Genomic DNA, 20778 nt, shown 5'->3' on the forward strand with positions numbered 1-20778 from the left:
AGACTGAAGAAAGTTGACACCAAGACTCTGCTTTGTACTTGTTTCAGGGGCATCTGACAATTTTAACAAAATCAGCACTCAGAAGTACCATGCTTTTGCTGGACTCGACACAGACAAGGCCTAGCTATATGTTAAAAAAAAAAAAAAAGCCAAGCAGTATTTTAGAAGTTGAAAGTGGCCATATCTGCATCTCTAACCAGCACATACCACTGAATGATTTCTGCAATCTGAGCTTCCCAGTGAGCAACAGACTCCTTCTTTGCTGCTAGATCTTGGAGCTCATCTTCTAGCTGTCTGTTCTGTGCTGTTAGCTTGTCTACGAAGGAGCAGAGCTGAAACAAGAGATTAGTTTCACTTATGACTTAGGGCTCTTTCAGACTTTGTATACATGTGTATGCCCACACACCTTTAGAATCTGAACAAACAAGACCACCCTGGACTATTTGGATGGGCTTTCTTTTTGTGAAACTATCAGCTCACAGAAAATAATCTAAACCAAAGGAAAACAAAAAAGAAAGTGTAGAGGTCAGAGAGGAATAAGGTTTAACTGTAAACCACCAGGAAGGCAGGGAGTGTGTGTCAATGATTCCCTCTCTTTGCAATCCTAATGAAGAATCAAAAAGGGTGATGTCCTCTTAATTGTAGTAATCATTCCCCCAAAGAGCAGAGTAACAAGATGCTAAAGTTACTATGTAGCCAAATCTCTAATATTTATATGGCAAAAATTACGTTTTTAAAATTCAGATAGTGCCTGAGTATTCACAGATCCTGTTCTGATCAGTGAATAGACCACTTCAACATCAGAGACTAATGAAGTAAGAATTGTATGTTTCCTGAAATAATTACCCTCTCATTTTCTGTAGTAAGTTTTTTGTTATCTTCCAAAAGCATAGATCTTTCACGCTCATATTTCTCCTTCATTGTTCCTACTGCTTCCTCCATTTCACTGTGCCTAAAGAGAAGGGAAAGAAATAGAAACACTTAAACTGTCACATTGCTGAAGCCGTAGACTGGGATTTTTAAAAAGGAATAAACAGGGTGAAATACCAGCCTGCACAGGCACCCATGCAATGCAATACATACACACAACAAAAAGAAATCCATAGTGAGGGAAGCATACCCAAAAGCTTACCTCTCTCGCTTTGTTTTCTCTAATTTGTCCTTTAATATCATGATCTCTTTCTGGAGTGCAAGCTGATGGCTCTCTGAATCATGTACTTCCTTTTTTACATTTTTTACTTCCAAAACATGTGATGCTTCTCGTCGGACCAACTCCTCTTCATAAAATAAGATTTTCTTTTCCAGCTCAGACTTAACTTTGGAAAGCTCCTGCTGATGTTCCAGTGTGGCACCAGCTGCCCGGCCTCCCTGCTTCAACTGCAAAACAAGAGGAGAAGCCATCAGGGAGAAGCTATGGTCTTTATATTTTGAGTATGTTCTTAAAAGTCAGAATTGTCCAATTGGTGGCACTTTGGAAAAATTTTTATTTGGGCACTGATTTAAAAGGTGCCTGTCCTCAAGCATTATAAATGACTGCTCTGCTTACATGACCCAAATAAGGAGCTGAAATGGCTTGCAGAGGTAAAAAATTTGGATCACATTGGTTTACTAGCTTCTTAGAAATTATATAAACTGAACATTTTCAAGACATTAGTATCCAGCAATTAAAGGCTTTCAAGCAAAAAAGGCAAATAAATATGGATGGGTTAGGTCAGATTTCTAGTAATGCTGCAGTTTTTAAGTTTCCCACTGATATCAACAGTTGAGTAAGCCAAACTATTGCATCTTCTATGCCATGAGTAAATATTTGTCAAAAACCATGTAACCTTTAGAGCTTCCAGTTCATTTTCCAGTTGTTTGGAGAAAACCTCGCTGTGCTCACGGAGCTTGCGTTCTTTTGATGCTTCTGCTACAACTTCTTCAAGTTGGGCTTCCAGCTGTAACGAGTCATTTTAGGTCATTCAGCACAAGATAACACTATCTGGATCATTCATTTCCTTTCCTCCATACGGCCTAGCAGCAAGTTTTACTTATTTCTATTTTAAGTTGCACCACTATAACAACCATCTCAGAATGTCATGATAATTGTTTTGCCTTCAGTGATTCAGGCATCCATCTGTCACAAGCAGAGAACTATTATTTTATGACTCTTTGTACTGATGTGAACTACATCAAGCTCATTCAAGGATGACTGCACAGCTTCTATTACAGAAAAGAGAAGGAAATGGCACTAGGAAGACACTACAGCTGAGAAAGAGAAAAGCCTCCCACATTTACAGGTCAGCTCCATGCTTTAGTATATAAGTAAGGCAGCTTAAAAATATCAACCTTTAAAACAAATTACTGCAAAACACTTTAAATATGAACACCGAATATTTTTAGTTTGCAATTATGGAACAAAATAGGCTTGATCATCCATTTATTGACTTCAGAAAGCTTATCAGAAAGACCATTTAGATTTAGTGGCAACTAAGGCAACTGCTGGAATTCAAGCAGTACAGCACAGTTTCAAACCCTGACAGGAAAAGTGAGATTTGTTTTTCTGTGTTCAAATTAAACTATCAAAGTTGTTTTCAAAAGGAGTGTACTCAAAACTGTGGGACAAGAAAATGAACTTCTAGACTGTGCTCTGAATAGAATAGTGATAAAACTGTTATGAAAGGGAGCACAGGAATTTTTAAGAACAAAGACAGGAGATTTTTAATGCTCTGCAGGAAAGTATTTAAATGCATTAGCAACAACACTTGAATGCCTGCTGCACTCTGCTCTAGAGATGAGATGCCACAGCAATTCATCAATTTCTAGCTAACTATCACATCTTGTTCATGGAGAAAAGCCTTAGAAACTTCATCATCTACTACATTTTCATAGACTACTCTTCAATTTGCCAGAGGTTTTCTAGCAATGCTTATATGGCTCTTGGAACTTCTCTTCTACACTTCACCCCTCTAGAGAATACAGAAAATGTTGTGATTTTTCAGTGATTAAAACACTCCAGATGAAACACAGTTAATTTTTTCTTATGCTCTCTTCTGGTTATCTACTTAATCTCATGAAAAACTATAAATTTCCTAGAATATTAATTGGAAATTAACTTACTTAAAGATATTACAGATACTCTTCCAATGACATAACTATAGAAGAAGGAAAACCCCATATTTAGTTTTGTATCACTATTCCGCATTTCAGCTGAAGAGAAACATTCAGTTAAAAAAACAGTGAAGTCAGAATACTCCAACCTCAGAGCACATGAAGACATTCACTGAGCTTTATAGGTTTCAAGCTGACTGTGAGTCAAAACTCTACAAGAATCAAAACACCAGAACTAACAACCGGGGCATAGAGCAAGAATACTTTCCTCAAGATTCAAATCAGTCTGAGCACAAATAAAACCCCCACAAAAATCCCCAGAAGACGCTCCCAATTTTTCCATACAATCACATATGAGGTACAGGGTGAGCAGCAGCTGAAACACAGGAGTACAAACTATTTTATCAAGCTACCTCTTTTCTCATCTTCTCTGATTTTCGGACGTCCTGCCGCAGCGCGTCGATTCTCTGCATGCTCACTTCCAACTCCTCCTCTTTGTCGCGAAGCTGCCGGGACAGCTTCTGCTTCTGGGAGCGCAGGTCCCCCATCCTCTCGCTGAGCTCAGAGAACTCCTGCACTGCCAGCTTCCTTTGCTGGTGGGCATCCCTCAGCTCTTTGGACTGCATCTTTAATCTCTCCGAGGCTTCTACAAGTTGCTGGTTTAAAAAAATATATATATAATAAGAAAAGAGTAATTTGAACTCCATATATTCTTTCCAAGAAGAAAGAAACTTGGAAAACATAATAAAGTTGTTTTGACCACCTCATGTAACTACTAAAGATTTCTAATTCTTAATTTACACAATTGTTTAGCTAAGCAGCTGCAGTGACATATGAAGACAGCCATTACTTCTAGTGTGGCAGCTCCAAAGCTACCTTTGGTATCCCAGAAGTCTTTCTTATAAATGTGACTACACAAGGCCACCTCACTTCCAAATAACTTGATTTTAGATTACCACCATGTACCTGCACATTTGTAACCTTGTTTAAAGGAATGCTTCAGAAGAGAGGAGATTCAGGAGCAACATTAAATACATTGTACCAGCACTGAGGGGCTGCAGCAAATTTGAGATTTTTCAGAAGACTGAAAAAGATTCCTTAAAACAAATTATGAAACTCTTAATACTTAATTGAAAGTACGAAAACTATTTCCTTTACGGAAAGTAGTTCACAAAAATTAACAGGATTAAAATACAAATTGAATGTCTGACATAAAATCATTTGAGAGTGGGAGGAAAAAATAAGAAAAGGAGCAGAATGACACAACAAAATAAATATATATTGTACAAGGGAATTCTAAAAATTTCTGCCATTAGTAGGAGCATTGCAGGAAGATTAAATTCCCAAAAAGCATGTGCTCAGACCAGAAGCAGCATAGTCATACACTCTGCTACTCATACACTCTGGCAAATAATCCCTACAGTGGTTAACACACAGAAGAGAGACAGTTAAAGTCTAGTGTATAAACAGCCCAGAAATTCAGACCCAGGTACTACTTTTGGATCCATATGAATGCTCAGGAACAATATGGCTGGTAGACTTTTGCAAAACTAGTTATTCCAATACAGATAGCTTTCTTTACTATTATTGAAAGTGGTAGGTAGTATATGCAAATCCCTATTTACTTTACTACAAAATATATTGCCAACTTAAAACTGAAATACTGCTAAATTTTAGTAAGCAAACAAAGGGAAAATTTACACAGCAAATATATTCAATGATTGCATAAAAGTCATCATTAGCCTTAAGCAATAATTAACCTTTTGGTATAAAAAAGAGTAAGTGGGCTCTTTCAATGAGCCCTGCTAATTTCTGTGCAAACATCCTTTCCCCCTAAATAGACAGGTGTACCCCAAATGTCACCAGCAGGGCCTGGTGTCATGTAAACTGACCCATAGTCAAAAACTCTGTAATTCTGCCAGGGATACCAGCCAGGTATCTGCTGGGTCTGTTTCCTCCCTCATCATTCCCTGAAACTGGAAGAATAGAGGAGAACACTTGTGTTCCTGACCCCTTAACAAGTCATCCCAAGACTCTGAAGTCTCTCTTGATTGCCCTCAGGTTTCTACGGAAATAGTTAAGGATAATTAAACGGATTAATTAAAATCATTCTTTAGGTGTTTGTTTCACCTAGCAGAAAACAGTTGAAATAAGAAGCCCATCAACTTCCAAAAAATAGAAGTGCGATACTTTGGAAAGCTACTGTACTGCTGAACAGGTTCCCTAAGATCTCTACATAGTGTTAAAAAGCAGCATTTAAAACACTAAAATTGCAATCACAATGGAACTGTTCTAGAACTACTCTACACAACCATTTAAAACTACACAACCATTTAAAAAACTACCTATCTTTGGATCAGTACCTTGTGAAGGTCCTCCTTCTCTTGCCTCAGTACTCTGCACTGCTTTTCTAGTCCTTTCAGCTTGTGCATGGAGTCTTCATGTTCTTGTCGAAAAGCCACTGCATCTGCAAGCTGCGCTTCCAATTTGCTTATATCTGTAGATTAATACATATTAAAGGCAACAGGTCCCAAATTAACAACAATAAAACATACCACATCACTCATGCAAACCAGCATCACTTTGCTGGGAAAATCAGCTTCTTTCCTATTCCCACCATTTAAGACTGTTTAAAGTAACTCTGGGACATTGATAACTCAAAATAATTTTATTTTTCTCAGCCCCAAATATTGTGATCCCTAAGTGAAAAAGCCTTAGCACAATGTTTTGTTTTGTTTTTGAGGAACACAACTTCTAGCCCTAGAAAATCATAAAATAAACTTGAAGTGTTCCAATTCCAGTTCTAGTAATGTGTTTCCTAAATAGTTTTCCTTATGCAACAAAAAGGCAACAGTCATTACTGCATCCAGCAAGACAGGCAAGGACCATTCATTTTCTAGGTAAGAACTAATGAACAGCTTGGGAAAGAAATACCATCCTGCACAAGGTGACCCCGAGACCTGATTGACCATACTCCTGGCAGCTTCTTCTCACTTTACTTTCAAAGACAAATAAACAAATCTGATTTGAAATTATTTGTTTTAAGTGCAAAAAAAACAACATAGCCACCTTTATATACTCCTGCTCAGTCTTACCAATTCTAAAAAAATGAACTGCCATTCTCCATTTGGTTTTAATTATCACTTCTATTAAACAAATAAATATGAAATCTCACAGGGAATAACTGTCTCACTCAAATTCCAATGATATCTGTTGCAGAACAGGAAAATAGATCCAAGTATTCAGGATATAAGCAGTTATAATGTTTGAAGTATTGTTCCTTTCCCCACTTCAGAACAAATTTTCTCCCACCCTACATGAACCAATGCCAGTTCTTTTTAAATAAGAACACACTATTAGAATTTATATTTAACAGGACATCACTGGTAGAAGAACTAGATAAACCTGAACCCTTTGCAAAAGCAGAACATTAATCTAACTATTGTGACTCAAACCTAATTTCAGAATACACAAAAATAGCTTTTTTTGGGGAAGATAATCTGTGTAGGAGAACAGAGCTAATTTTTGCAGTACATACACCTACAAAAAGAATATATTGTCAAACGAAATTGGGAAAAGATATTCTAAAAAAATCAGCATCAGCAACTTAGCATCTGAACTCACACTATACAGGCCTCTATAAAATTCTCAGCCAAGTTATTAGGATTCAAAACTACCATTTTGCTTATCACTGATTCCCACTTAAAAATTAGGTGCTAACAGGAGGTTTGCATGGATAAACTAATAGCATTGTCAAGCAACAGATTTTCAGTGATATGGGTGAGTCAGTCTTCCCTCAGGACAGATGCCAGTATTTGTTTTTCTGCAATGCTCAGTGCTTCCTAATTAATGCATCACCAAACACAGAAACACAAAGGGAGCAGAAGCTCAGAAATATTTCAATGTGAACTACTATTACACATCCCCCATCTACTCCTTTATGTTACTAAAGAGCAGACTTCTATCTCCTGTCTCTTACACCTGCTTCCAAGTAAAACGTCTCTAACATAATACTCCTACCCAAATGCAGGAGTAAGACAACAAGATCTCCTGAGATTTTTAGGGAAACAAATGTCACACAAAATATTTAACTGAATCCATCCACACAATTCATCACAATCTGGACTTCTCATGCTAGTATGTGCTATCAAGCCAAGCAAGTGGAAGAATTAGTTAAGCACTCATCTGGAAAAAGCTGAAATGCCTCTTAATATTGAACAAGGCTTTAAAACCCTTTGTTTTTTAAATAGCTCAAGAACATTAATTCTACTTATTGCAAAATAAATTGCATTACTATAATTACCATGCCAGAGGCTTACCTGTTAATTTGTTCTTCAACCGTTCAATTTCTTCATTTAGTTTTTTAATCTCCTTATCACGGCTTGTATTTGCTGTAACACACACTGGACCTTGAAGGTTCTGCACTGTCTGTGTAGATTCTTAAAATCAAAAAAAAAAAAAAGGAAAATATTTTCAATAGAATATATTCCAATGAGCAGAACTAAGAAGCCAAACAAATATAAATCACTAACCTTGCAGTTTTCTGTTCAAATCCTGCTTTTCTTGCTCTAATTTCCGTATTTTCTTTTCATAGCCTTCTATTTGTGAAGTGTTCTTTAACTCTCGCTGTACATCCGTATCTTTGGTTACAGTTTCAGACTGTAGCACACTCTTTAAAGTGCCTCTGTCAGATAAAGAGCTGAAAAGAAACACATAAGTTAGGACATTTTAATAAATACTCACAGCAGTCTATAGCTGGGACATGCTGGGATTCCAGCAAATATGCACCTTAAATTTAGAAGTACAATTATTGCAGTAATTGTTACTGTAGAGACAATTCTCAGGGTAAAGTTATTATTCCCTAGCTACTGTGCATGCTGTAGAATTAAGATACCTGTATGCAGGACTTCAATGATGCAGATATACCTTGGCTTCACAAACTGCCTGAATGACTGAAAATGTTAACTCTCCCATGCCAAAGTTACAGGTACCTGGCAGAAATGGAAGCAGGTAAGTGTACCTGCACTGAGATAGCTGAGGGACAACCCCAAAAGTTTAGCTTAAAGCATGGCAAAGATGGATTTAAGTTAATTTTTCACATGATCTCACTGTGAAAAGGATGACATACATGTTTTGGGTTCATGGGGTAACAAACCCCAGCAAAGAGAAATAATGGAATAACAAACAGGTCAGAATACCCTAAGATCAGAGAAAAGCATTGTTTGAGAGATCTCTGAAGTCAGATGGAGGCCATTTCAAAGACATGCAAAGTGAGCCACTTTGTCCATGCTCAGAACCCTCTATGTTAACTTGGTCTATCAGCAGGACAGTGGAGCAATGAGATAATCCTGAACAGCTCCTGGCAGATGTCCAGTGTGGATAAGACTTGCTCTCAGCCTCTCAATGCAGGAGCTGCAATTGACACATCTAGTCCCTTAATTTTCTTTCATTTCAAATACATAAAGTATTTAATATAAAAGCACCTAATCTTGGCAAACAGGATCAAAATATGTTCAGACATTCGAGAAAAACAAACAAGGAATAAAATATTGTCTGCATGTACACCTATGGACATCAACCTTTCTATATGTTTATAAAAATGAGAATTCCCAGGAACTAGCTGCATTTGGGAAATAAGTTTCCTTTATAAAACATATCCTTTGCTTACCTGTCAGTTGTGTATGTAAACCCAACGAATGGCAAATGCAATCCAGAAAAGCCTGTATGAGAACTTGGTGGCACCACTTCCTGCATGAAAACAATGTGCATGAAAACCCAAGAAAGAACCCATACAGAGTGAAAGGCATTTCATTGAGCCTCAACAGCTAAAAGAGAGACAGCTAATGGAAAGATTTTTCTTAATACACCAACTGACAATTGGCAGTTATGCTCCACTGCCCCTGGACAAGCTTTATTTCAGATTAGGTCGCCTAATAGAATGACTTGAATTTCGGAGCCTCTTGAACTGGCACTTGAAAGGGCAGCATTTCAACAAGTTCAAAGCACAATGCAGCCAGTAAAAGGAAACCCAAAATTTCAAGTTCCTAATTAAAAGTGACCTGGCACCAAAATGCATGCTGTTAGTCTTACTGTTCTAGTTACTGTCAGACGTGTAATCGAAAAACATGCCAAAAGCTCTCCATTTCTTGGAATACAAACTGGTGAAAAAAAATACCACAAAAGCTCTCTACTTATCCTGAACCATTTGTAAACTACAAGAAACACAAATGGAGGAGTGCAACACCAATGTTCCCTACTTCAAGAAACAGCCTCCTGATTCTTAAGTCAGTGGAGAAGTAGCAGGATGAGTCCTCTCACTTGGACAGCTGTGCTTGCAATCTACACAGAGAATATATGTGTATTTGTAAAGACAGGGTTTTTTTTCATCTTTGAAAAAGCATAAATACAAATACCAGCTCCCTGTTAAGGTGAACTGAAAGGGCAACTAAGAGGCCTTTTTCCCTACCTAAGTATGTTTTAACTTTGACCATGTAACAGTAATGCGGTCTGGCAAGTGCTACCACTTAAAAAAGCAGCTCCTGATTTCTGATAACACAAAAAGCCAAGAGATGAAAAACTTGAATTTTTCACATTTGCAGTGACTTATTTTTCATCTCTTTATTTATTTTGAAGTAAGTTCTCACTACTACCTTGCGGTGCAGCAAGGATGCATACTTCCATTAGTAACATCTAAAAACAAAGACTCACTGGATTTCTTAGTACATCATCATCTACATCAAAGTTCGAGGTGTCAGAAGGACTGCTAACTTCTGGAATGTAAGGTGCCTCTAGGTTTCGGATGTTATCCCAATTAAGTCCTTCAAAAAATGCATGAGACTTAAAATCCTCTATTCCATTCTGTCCCAGTCTACGCTCCCTGCTGCAGATCAGTCGCTGAATAAGATCTTTTGCTTCTTCAGATACATCTGTAACATGGGATGGAAACTGAAATCGTTCCTAGAAAAGAAAACAAACAAAGAAATTTTTAGAGAAGGAATTAATTCCAAAACTTAAAACTGTAGTTACAAAAAAGTCATTAAACTACACCACTAAAACTCAAAATGAATAGTTAAATATTGTTCTAGTTACAGTGAGTAATGACAGAGCACAATTCAATACATTCAGTGACATACTTTTTGTCTTAAATTGGATTTCAAGTAAAAAATAATTTTTCAATTTCTTTAAAACATGTCTTTTTGATCTGTGATTACAATAACTGTGTTAGGAAAAACAAACTTTTTTTTTAAAGACATACCACGATTTTTGCACACTACACTATATTAAAGCTCATACAATAAAGATAGACTGGGTATTCTTAGTCAGAGGTCCACTCCTGGAGATGTACTCCTCAAGATTAAATTAATTTCAACTCTTAAAACCCCATGATGTTAGTCAATTCTTTATGTTGTCATATTTAAGAATGTATTTTTCTAATATATAGGTTAAATATCTGTTTTTCTTACCGAAATCTAATCTACATTTAGAAAATATTTCTATTATCATAAACAAAGATCTAAAAATTGTAATTGCCACTAACAACTGAAATGACTGTAGACTGAAGAAACTGGAGCAGATTTTAATTTTGATTTTGTGATGATTGCTTAGATTTTCCAACAAAAAAAACAGCATTTAGAGAAAAATTTCAATTTGTCAAAGAATTACATTTCTGCAGTTCAGAGAAGATAACATTCCTAATACCTGAACCAACATACCATCATGAATATAAAATACTACGAAACAGCAAACAACTACCATCTCTTCAATATCTTTAAGTGATAAGTTTCTCTGTAAACATAAGCTCAGAACACAAGAGATTTAATACAGCTCTTACTTCATGATTCATTATCTTCCCATAGGTTTCCACCAGTGACTCTGCATAGAAGGGTGTTTCACCATACAGCATTTCATACATGCAGACACCCAGTGACCACCAGTCACACTCTGGCCCATATTTTCCCATTCCATCTTCCATTGCTTGCAATATCTCAGGAGAGATGTAGTCAGGAGTACCCACTGCTACTGATGACTGTACCTTAAAAATAAGGCAAACATAATTCTCATAAGTTTCCAGTTTCTCTCAGCAACTGTTTTATTCAAACACTAGTATTTCTGACAGAGACTCCCCAACATGGTTCTGGAGAAGGAAGAGATTCATAAATTCACAGCAACATAACAAAGGAAATATTAAGAAAGTAACAAAGACTGCCAAGATTAAGTTCCATTCTACTGCTACATAAATGCAGTTGATATGTTTTATTCTGAACACAGTAGGAACCCAAAATAATCACAGATACTGTGAAAGCAGAAAGACAAAATATATTTTGCCTTTGTGGCTGTTTATATTTTTAAATTGCAATTTACTGCCCAGAAGTTGAAATGAAAAATGACTAAGTAGGGAGACCAGGTCCTACCCCTGAATTTTACAGTTCCATTTGAGGATTGTAGAACAAATTTCCTGGGTAAGTTTTATTATGTCAGAAATCAGTCAAATGTTTATTGCCTAATGTGCAACTGGATGTACTACAAGAAAAAGGTGAAGAGATTACTCTGTGCACAAGTAGTAGGAAAGCCCTGACCATCAGGGCAGACTAACCTCTAGGAATAGGTTCTCAATGGCTCTTTCATTTTACATTTTTTATGGTAAAGCTTTGACAGGCATTTTATGACTAAAGAACATCAACAAGACATAAGTTTGTGCCAAAACCAGTGAATGATGCTGCATGGCATACTTTGGCAGGACTGGCACCCCTGGAAGTGCCCTAAATGAGGCAAAACAAACAAAACCTGTCACAAGCACTTCAGCTTTTAGAGGTAAATCCAATCTGCTGCACAAGATGGCCAATTACCATCATGTTACTGCTCCATTTGTCAAAGGCATATAAAACAAACTGCTTATTAATTGCAGAATCAAGACAATAATTTAGGTTGGAAAATACCTTTAAGATCATTATGTCCAACTGTTAACTGAGCACTGACAAGTCCACCTGAATTGTGTGCCCAAGCACCACATCTGCACATCTTTTTGATACCTACAGGGATGGTGACTCACCCTAACCCCTTGGACTCAAATGGTCATTAGAAGAAAAAGTGAAAACCAAAAAAATATAGCAAAAGATAACTTAAAAAGTTAGAAGCCTGTAAAATAAGGAGATGAAGATTTCAAAACTGCATTTAAGTATGCTGAGTTATAAAGCACCCTCAATTTTTAGCGTGTCAGAAAGTTCACAGTCTATCACATCCCTGATGCACACACTGATGATGTCTAATCTCTTTAAAACCAGCAACTCACTTAGAATGTCCCACTATCAGCAACCCAAATAAATGTAGCTTCATACATACTGTGCCATCTTCACTCATTTTCAGACAGGACCCAAAGTCTGCCAGTCGTATGTGGCCATTCATATCCAAAAGAACATTATCAGGCTTTATGTCCCTGTTATAATAGATAGAAGTGAAAGGATTTAAACATAATCTCTACCCTGCTTGTACAGATTAATCTTGCATCAAAATAACATAGAATCTTACCCAATGATATAAACACTTTTTGGTACTATTTATGACTCTCTGCCCCTGACCAACCAGTTTTGTTGCACCATAAAATCTGTGTTTCTTTTCAAATGTGAAGTTTTCCAAATATCACTACATGTGTTGAAAAGCTTAAAAACCATACAACACCTTCAGTTTAATCTGAGACTAGAATTACTAGGAGTAAATAAAAATAAGGTGCTCTAATGCACCTTGCTACATAGATGTGGAAGCTGACAATGGCTGATTTTTAAGGTGCTGAATTCCAGTTTCACACTTGACATTTTTGAGAAAAATCATGACAGATTTAAAAAAGGTTCCTCATATGTGTAAAAAGCCTGACAGCTTGATACATTTTTCCAAAACAAACTTGAATTAACCTTTTTTAACCAAGGGCTAATGCTCTGAAATTAATTACTGAAATGTCACTAATACTGCTGCTTGTTAGCAGTATTAATACAAAATAATAAATGCTAATCTATGCCTGTCTACATAAATTGAAATGTGTATTTACTTGTGATAATACACAAAAATATGTGTTGAGAAAATTGGACTATGTCACTATGCTTCCCCAAAAAATAATCAGTAATTCTGCATTGTTAAACTCATTCCATACATTTCAGTTCCAGATATTGTCAACATTCTACAACCACAAGTCAAGCTCAGTAGTTGCAGGGGACTGTAAAAACTAATATACAACTATACACTAATTTGTTTTTTAAAGAGCACTGCTCACAGTGGCACTTGCAGCATGAGCCAATCTCTGCTTGGCATGCAGCTCTCACTTGCCTCAGGGACCAGTACTGTGGTTCAAAAAGGCTTAATGCCTCCTCTCTGAGCTCCACTGTCTCCTATCTGCAGCTAACAGGTCATATAAGCCCTTAAAAGGTCCTTGAAACCCTCTCCAGAGCAATCATGCCTCGTCCTAATCCATTTCACTTGCCAAGCAGTAATTTCTTGGGCATTGGCACACACCCTGTTCAAAGGGCATGTTTTGGCCACAGAGCCATACACTCCTATTGCCACAACAGACCAGCATTCAGCCCTGTGAAAAGATTCAGCTGCCCAGTAAGTCAGGCCACCTTCCTTGGAAATTGATGGTAATGGTGCCTCTGGTGAACTTCTCTGAGGCTGTAACATTTTTAAATCCCCAAATATTGTACACATTTACTCACAGGAGTTTTAGAGAGTTTAAACATCTCTTCAATTTTTAAAACAGCAATCAAAATGCAAGCAGAAGAGTTCAAAGCATCATAGCTGAGAATTCCATATGCTTTTTGACCTTTAACTGTACAGCTACTACCAACCACAAACTAGGTTTACTTGATGATAGCCACTGATTCAGAATACACATCTTGTGTGCAAAAACAATTAGACCAGCACATGCCCACTGATCAGAAAACCTGTCTGAGGATGATCTCAGGTAAGTAGATGACTGATGGGCTTACTGTGCATAAATTTTGCAGAATGTCTAAACATCTGTAGAAAGTTCAAACTATTTTGAACTTCTAGGCTGCTTGGACAAAAGCAGATAAATATTTATTAAGTGAATTGAGAATAAGTCAACAGCCCTGATTAAAAATAGAACAGACCTTAAAAGGTTAGTCAGATAAATGTCACTGCTTCTGATACTAATCCATTAAAACTTGATATTTAAAATAAAGTAGTTTATACAGCTATTATACAGCATAAAGTAAGCATGTATCTATAGTAGTTTGCTTTTGGCTACTGTGTGAATTTGTATACATAGCAGTAAATTTGTGATTTAACTTCAAATAACTATACTTGTATATTCTGCCAAACAAGAAGGTATTTTACCTGTGCACATAATGCAGCTCATGTATGGAATGTATAGCAAGCACCATTTCACCAATGTAGAACCTAGCCATATCTTCAGGAAGCTTGTCTTCAAACTTACTGAGAAGTGTCAGCAAGTCACCACCAACATAGTAGTCCATCACTAGATACTGAAAATAGAGAAATAAAGCAATCAAGTACTGAGAGACAGCTGGCAAGAAAAAGAAAATTAAAGTCCATCAGTTAACCCCTGAAAAAAACCCTTTCACTACTTTTTTCTGTGCCTGTGGAAAGCAGTCAAAATTGGTAGTTTTCTGTTTTACTTTTATTTACTTAGTGTAAAAAGGTATCCTATTCCTTTAATAATCACAGTAAGAATGGCACATCAGCGTAACTATGTGATAATGATCGTTCCTACGATAAAAAAACCCAAATAAAATATGACAACAACAAAGAAGTAAATCAGGAAGAGTTTATTTCTGTCTTAATTAGTATCACAAAGAAAATGATCTAAGATCACCAAAACTGATGTATGGTATTGACTCTTAAACTGAAAATTTCCAGAGGATGATGAAAGAAAAAAGAAGTATAGTTAAAATCAATATTTGATGCAGCTGAGTCTAAAATACACACTTCATTACTACTTTTAATTATGGTACCATTTCAATATTATTCGTTGTTCTTGAAGTGGCACTTATCAACATCTTCAAATACTCATCTTGGTACATTCCACATCATGGATGCATAACACAGCTGGCAGGAGTCTGATGACACTATACATTACTATACTATACAGGGATGCCCATGACAAGCCAAAATCACTGGCAAGCCAGAGGCTCTAAAGTGGGAAATTTAAAAGTCAAATATTGGTGTTCTTCTGAATATATTTCAGTGAAAAAGTAAACAGCCTCCTAGGCCAATCAGGCACCATCCTATCCATGGGAAGGACCAATACTGATAGGCTAATATGAAAGAAAAGGACTCAGGCATGCTATTTGTTTCTCATACTACAAAACAAGGATTATGGTTGAGGTACTTCTTAGCAATATCCACCAAAATCCAGACCATCACTTTAAGTATAATGACTTCATCTAGTACTACCAGTCTTGAGCCAATTTGTTCCATGTTTCCCAAGATGATGTGATATGTGGTTTTAAGACTCACTTTGCTTATTCTGGAATTAAGTTTACAAAGCCATCATGTTATTTTTCTCCTCAAAGTAAAGCGACCTAGAATTCACTGTCCCTGCCACAGATTCATTCCATGAGGGAAACAAATTAAAGAAGACAGAAATGCAAAGAACTGCAATGAAGTGCAATACTAGCCATTTCCTCTCTATATTTTGGATTAAAAGAGTGACTCCAAAAGCCACAAGTTTTGATATTTTTCTCTATTTTATTCAAATTACCACTTAATCTGATAAGCAAATTGTATCATTTATGTTGAAATCAATCTGTGGGTATTGATCCAAGAAACTTTAAACATGTACTGAACTTCTACACACGCAACATTTATGTTTGAAAACAAAATGCTACAGACAGAAACCATCAATCCTCTAAAAGGGATATTAACTTGAAGTATTTTCTCTCAAAATCAAAACAAAGAGACTTTATAGAAGCTTCTGTGGGAAGTGAAATATCCTCCCTGCCAGAGACAAGGTAATGTACTTCTGTCAGCTCCCAAAACATTTATAACTCAACATGAACTCAGGTGACCCATGAAGGAAGGCACTTGGATCATAGAAAGATGGTGAGAGATCTCATCTTTGAGGAAGCAGAACTTTATTAATTTTTCAATTCAAAATTATCTGCTTGCCAGGAGGTGCTTCTCCCTTCTTATGGCATTAAAATAAAAGCTTTTTTGATGCTGAAATCTTGCAGTAGTGCATTTCTTCCAGGGAATTAACTACATGGAATGGTGAGAGTAGTCAGGAATCAAAGGAAAAAAGGCTATCAAAATACTCTCATGAGTACCCAGAAGCCTTTGAGAGGCTGACAGCAGGGAAATACACATATGCCCTTTTCCATTAATGAGACTGGGAAAGAAAATAAAGAGATATGAATCAGTAAGTGGTGGAGAACTTCAAGTTCCATGCAAGTTCTCAATATTCATGGACTATGTTTCACTTACATCATATCTGCTTCAGCTAAAACACCAAAGACTGATTTAACCCATCTTGACATAGGCTGTCTCTTATGCAAGCTGTTTAAGAACTAGAAAAAACTTATGTAGCATTTCCATATAATGTAATTTAAGAATTGTCTGTTTAGAAAACAGTAATGTATGGTGCATTTACTTGGTTTTAAAACTACAAGAGCATAACCAGAAAATGAATTCCAGAACATGTTTCAGAGAATTTTGTATTTCTTGCTTAAATATAAGTTCTGCATTATCAAATGCTCTGTTAATACCAAAGGGAGAGAATAAAACCCTAAGTACTTTTAGATTCTACAAAGGCAGCTACTACTTTTCTACATTAATACTTTACTTTTTCTTTGTCTTGCTCTGAACACTTTATCATACAGCCAGAAGAGGCAGAGCACTAGGTGGGAGAAGACACAAGGCTCTCCCTCTTCTCAAGGTTACCTTATGTGGTTTTGTATTTAAGAATCACTAGATATAATGCATAAACATCACTGGGTGAAAATACTGGAACCTAGAGGTTTCTCTTGCAGAGGATCAGGTTGGAAAACCAAGTTCTGTTGTCTGCTCTTGTTTTATTCTCAGCTTTGTATTCCATTCTGCAAGGACCAGCTAAAAGGACAGCTAAAAGTAAACTAAATTTGCCCAGGCTCTGTAACAAGGCAGCACTCTCCAGGATGAGGAACAATGTAGCTATAAAATTCTTCAAGCTCCAGAGAGAACTGAACAAAGATCTCTTAGCTCCTGGACAAGTACTAGATGGTATGGAAGAGAACCTTCTGTCCAGCTTTTTGTATTAATTGATTTCTTGATGTGTTTCACCTTTTCTTCATGCATCACTTACAACGGTGACTGAGATGCAGATCCACTCCATCTGTGAGCACCAGACATTTACAGGAGATGGTTTCTGAGTAACAGACCAAATTGGAAGGCAGCACCTCAGCACATGCAGAAGCAGACCTCAGGCAAGCTGGGAATCTGCTGACTTTGGCTGCCAGGCAGAACTGTTGTCTTCTTAGATACTGGATCTTAAATTAGATGTCTACATTCTGCTGTCAAGTGAAACTTCAGTGTCTGAACACCTTTGGGAACTTTGGGAAAAGATTTCCCCTCTGTGCTGTCTTTGCTATTGCTTGTTATCTCACACAGCTAACAATTTTTCCTTAGGTAGTTCCATTCTTACAAGCTACTTGGAAATACAAAACAGAATGCTTTTTATGCAAGTCTGAAGGTTGGTTCTGTGGGAATTTGAAACTACAAGCTGATTTGAAATCGCGAGGCAGTGCTAGAGACACTACACTGTGAGAGACTGAAAATCTGGACCTATCACAAACAATTCAATGGAAATAGCCTGTAAATGAGGGTCTAAAGTGACTGGCTATTTTCCTACCATGTGCTTGTTATTCTAAAAATACTCCAAACATGACAAAGTAATGTGTTTTTTCTCAGCATTTGTGGAAATGTTTGAGTATTTACTAACTCTTGCTTATTTCCTGAACTCTTTGGCAGCCTTTTATAAATACAATTTTTTGATTTATATTCATGACTTGCTACCATGCTGCTAAAGTGTTAAGAAGGTGAAAACTTTCACACTACAGCTATGTCAGATGTTACAGAAACAGCAGGTTTGCAAAGCCTGAAGTAGCCGCAGGGAAGCTCTTCAGTACATTGCAGAATATTGGGGCTTTACTGACTTTGCTCCTAACCAGTACTCTGCTGTCTTCTGTGACTAAAGTGAACAGGCTTGTATGTCACAGTTCAAGTGACCAATCATAAAGAAATATCATAGGAGTACAGATTTTCTTTATAAGTGTTTGCTAAAGTCCCTCAAATTATTGAGACCAATCTGCTGATTTAAAAACATATTTTATAGAAATACTTTTAAGAAATAGGCTAATTTTCCCCCAACGATTTTAAAATACAAAGCTTTCAATTACTTTTGGCAGTTTAAAAAAGTTTAAAGTCATGCTTTAAAAGACATTATGAAAATTTTAAATAAAATATTTCTTACTTTCACAGGGTTAACACATCTCAGATTACTTAACTGCAACCTGATCCAAAATACTAAATTTGAACATGGTATTTTTTATGCAAGGGGAGATTAGTTAATTTAAGATGCTTAACTAAATCTCTATATACTACAGTCCTATACAACTTTCTCACTCTCCTGGAGTTACCGTCATTCCCTTTGAAGTTTTTCTTCAAGGAGAAAACAAGAATATTGAAACACTGCTGTGAGGCATGAGGTGGACAGATTTAATGCACTAATATTTTTTAAATATACCAAAAATAAAGTTCTTTCACAAGCCAGAGTTTTTTTTTTACTTATGAATCAAACATACCAAATAATTCTCATCTTGAAAGGCATAGTGCAATGTAGTAATCCACTGACAATCTCCATTCACCAAGACATTTCTCTCCTCTCGGAAGCAAGCTGTCTAAAGGAAGAGAGGGGGAGAAAAGCCATTGTCAACATCAACAAGTAGTTTTCACAGGATGAATATATATGGATGTTTTATGGGATTATTTCAAATTACTGAACAGAGGTCCCTATTCATTGGAATTCAGTCTACACAAGTGACATGCCAGGGAATCTCTGCAGGTTTTACTTAGGCATTCAGTCACTCTAATCCTGACTGCAACTTTATAAAACAAAACCAAACCAAAAAAACCCAAACCAAATGAAAAAAACCAACCTCCACTAAATCCCAAAAAACTCCACACCAACACACAACACCCCCCAACACCAAAAAACCCACAAGTCAATTCAAGTCAAAGCTAAGTCTTTATTTTAGAAAACATTTTTAAAAGTCAGAAAATAATAACTTGTCACTACCATCTGCAGTAGAAAGATAATGGCTCTAGCAAAGTACATCCGATTCTTCTGATAAAGACCTTTATGAAAACAGTTTCATGTATACTTCTATTACATTACAGTCCCAGTCCAGACACTGCTAACACACTATGGGAAATAAGCAGATTTTACTATGACTGTCTTGTCTTTGTCCAGAATAATACATTTTCATTTTCAATAATCTTTCTTCTACTTCAAACAGCACACTGCAACACTTCATAGGAGCGAGGTCTGTGTAACAGGTTTTCGCAGCATCTTTACATAAAACCAACTTTCATAAACTTCAAGCGGGTTCTCCCCAATAAAAATATATAAATGTTTTTATTGGATCAGAACTATCATGAAACAGACCCTGGGACTCTTCTACTACTCTCAATCCAGAGAGGCATTATCAGGATATTTGACAGCTACAGATTGAAGTGTTTGGGTTCTAGAAAAGAACTCAATTTTTTTTGGTCTTTGCAACTTCTTCAGATGTCTGAGAAAATGTACTATGGAAATGTGCCTGGGAAGCCCAAGCCTTACCATATACTGACTGCACCTTACAAATATATCTCCAACTATTTTCCCCTCAAAGGAAGCAAAATTCAATCTACAATTTTACTGAAGAAGACCATGCTGTGGTCACATTGTAAATTAGTAATCACTGGTGCAAAGAGAAGTAAATTGTAATTAAATGCCAGCTGGGTGGTTTAACAGTTTACGAATGCAAGGCCAAAGTAGCAGTCTGCAAAAAAGGCTGGCAGCTACAGCAGCTCCAAGTAATCCTATCCCCTTCCCACAGCACCAGAGTACTGCACTTCTCAGCTCTCCTGGCACCATGATGTGAGCAGGCTGCCAACACAGAAAACTAGTTTGTTTATTTTTGAAGACATCAGTCCCTTGATCCAGTTCACTGTGCAACCTCAAATAGCGAGGGAATGTTATGAAGACTGAAAACCCAGTAATGCTGCTGAACACTGCATCATGAATTCAGAGCATAAGATTCTCCTTCTCTGCTTACACTAGCTTAAAAGGCTTTGAGACGTGGCTTCAGAAAGCATGACAGGCTACCTAATCAGCCAGTCAGGACTTATTTGGAATTGTCAACAGTAATACACTAATGACTATGTATTTTGCTGTGAGAACAATGAATACAAATGGTGCCTATCAACATAAATGGCATGCCTATTTTTGCTTCCAAACCATTTATGGATGTCAGGTGACATTCACTAACCTTTCCTTTATTTTAGCGACTTGCAACCATATGGTTTTTTTTTTCTTGCAGCTAGTACATGAATAAGCAGTATTTTGCTAACTTCTTGCTACATTTTATGTCATGCACAACAAATATAAACCAGTGTAACAACATGCTTTTTAACCCACTAATA

General features: G+C 36.7%; 1 protein-coding gene across 17 annotated transcripts in view; it reads right to left on the reverse strand.

Annotated features, from left to right (window-relative positions):
* CDC42BPB (CDC42 binding protein kinase beta) overlaps positions 1 to 20778 on the reverse strand; it is a 90855-nt gene that overhangs the window by 27252 nt on the left and 42825 nt on the right. For all 17 annotated transcript variants that reach the window (XM_077783952.2, XM_085580779.1, XM_021541364.3 and 14 more), the window contains exons 4-17: positions 18897 to 18992; positions 14434 to 14582; positions 12430 to 12523; positions 10922 to 11122; positions 9799 to 10047; positions 8759 to 8838; positions 7623 to 7789; positions 7410 to 7529; positions 5454 to 5587; positions 3504 to 3746; positions 1827 to 1937; positions 1133 to 1377; positions 847 to 952; positions 208 to 332 (exon numbers count right to left, since the gene is read on the reverse strand). In XM_077783952.2, coding sequence (XP_077640078.2) covers positions 208 to 332; positions 847 to 952; positions 1133 to 1377; positions 1827 to 1937; positions 3504 to 3746; positions 5454 to 5587; positions 7410 to 7529; positions 7623 to 7789; positions 8759 to 8838; positions 9799 to 10047; positions 10922 to 11122; positions 12430 to 12523; positions 14434 to 14582; positions 18897 to 18992 — 2120 coding nt within the window. The remainder of the gene's footprint in view (positions 1 to 207; positions 333 to 846; positions 953 to 1132; positions 1378 to 1826; positions 1938 to 3503; positions 3747 to 5453; positions 5588 to 7409; positions 7530 to 7622; positions 7790 to 8758; positions 8839 to 9798; positions 10048 to 10921; positions 11123 to 12429; positions 12524 to 14433; positions 14583 to 18896; positions 18993 to 20778) is intronic.

This window comes from Lonchura striata, chromosome 5 (genome assembly GCF_050655825.1).
Source record: "Lonchura striata isolate lonStrDom1 chromosome 5, ASM5065582v1, whole genome shotgun sequence".
Lineage (NCBI taxonomy): Eukaryota > Metazoa > Chordata > Aves > Passeriformes > Estrildidae > Lonchura > Lonchura striata.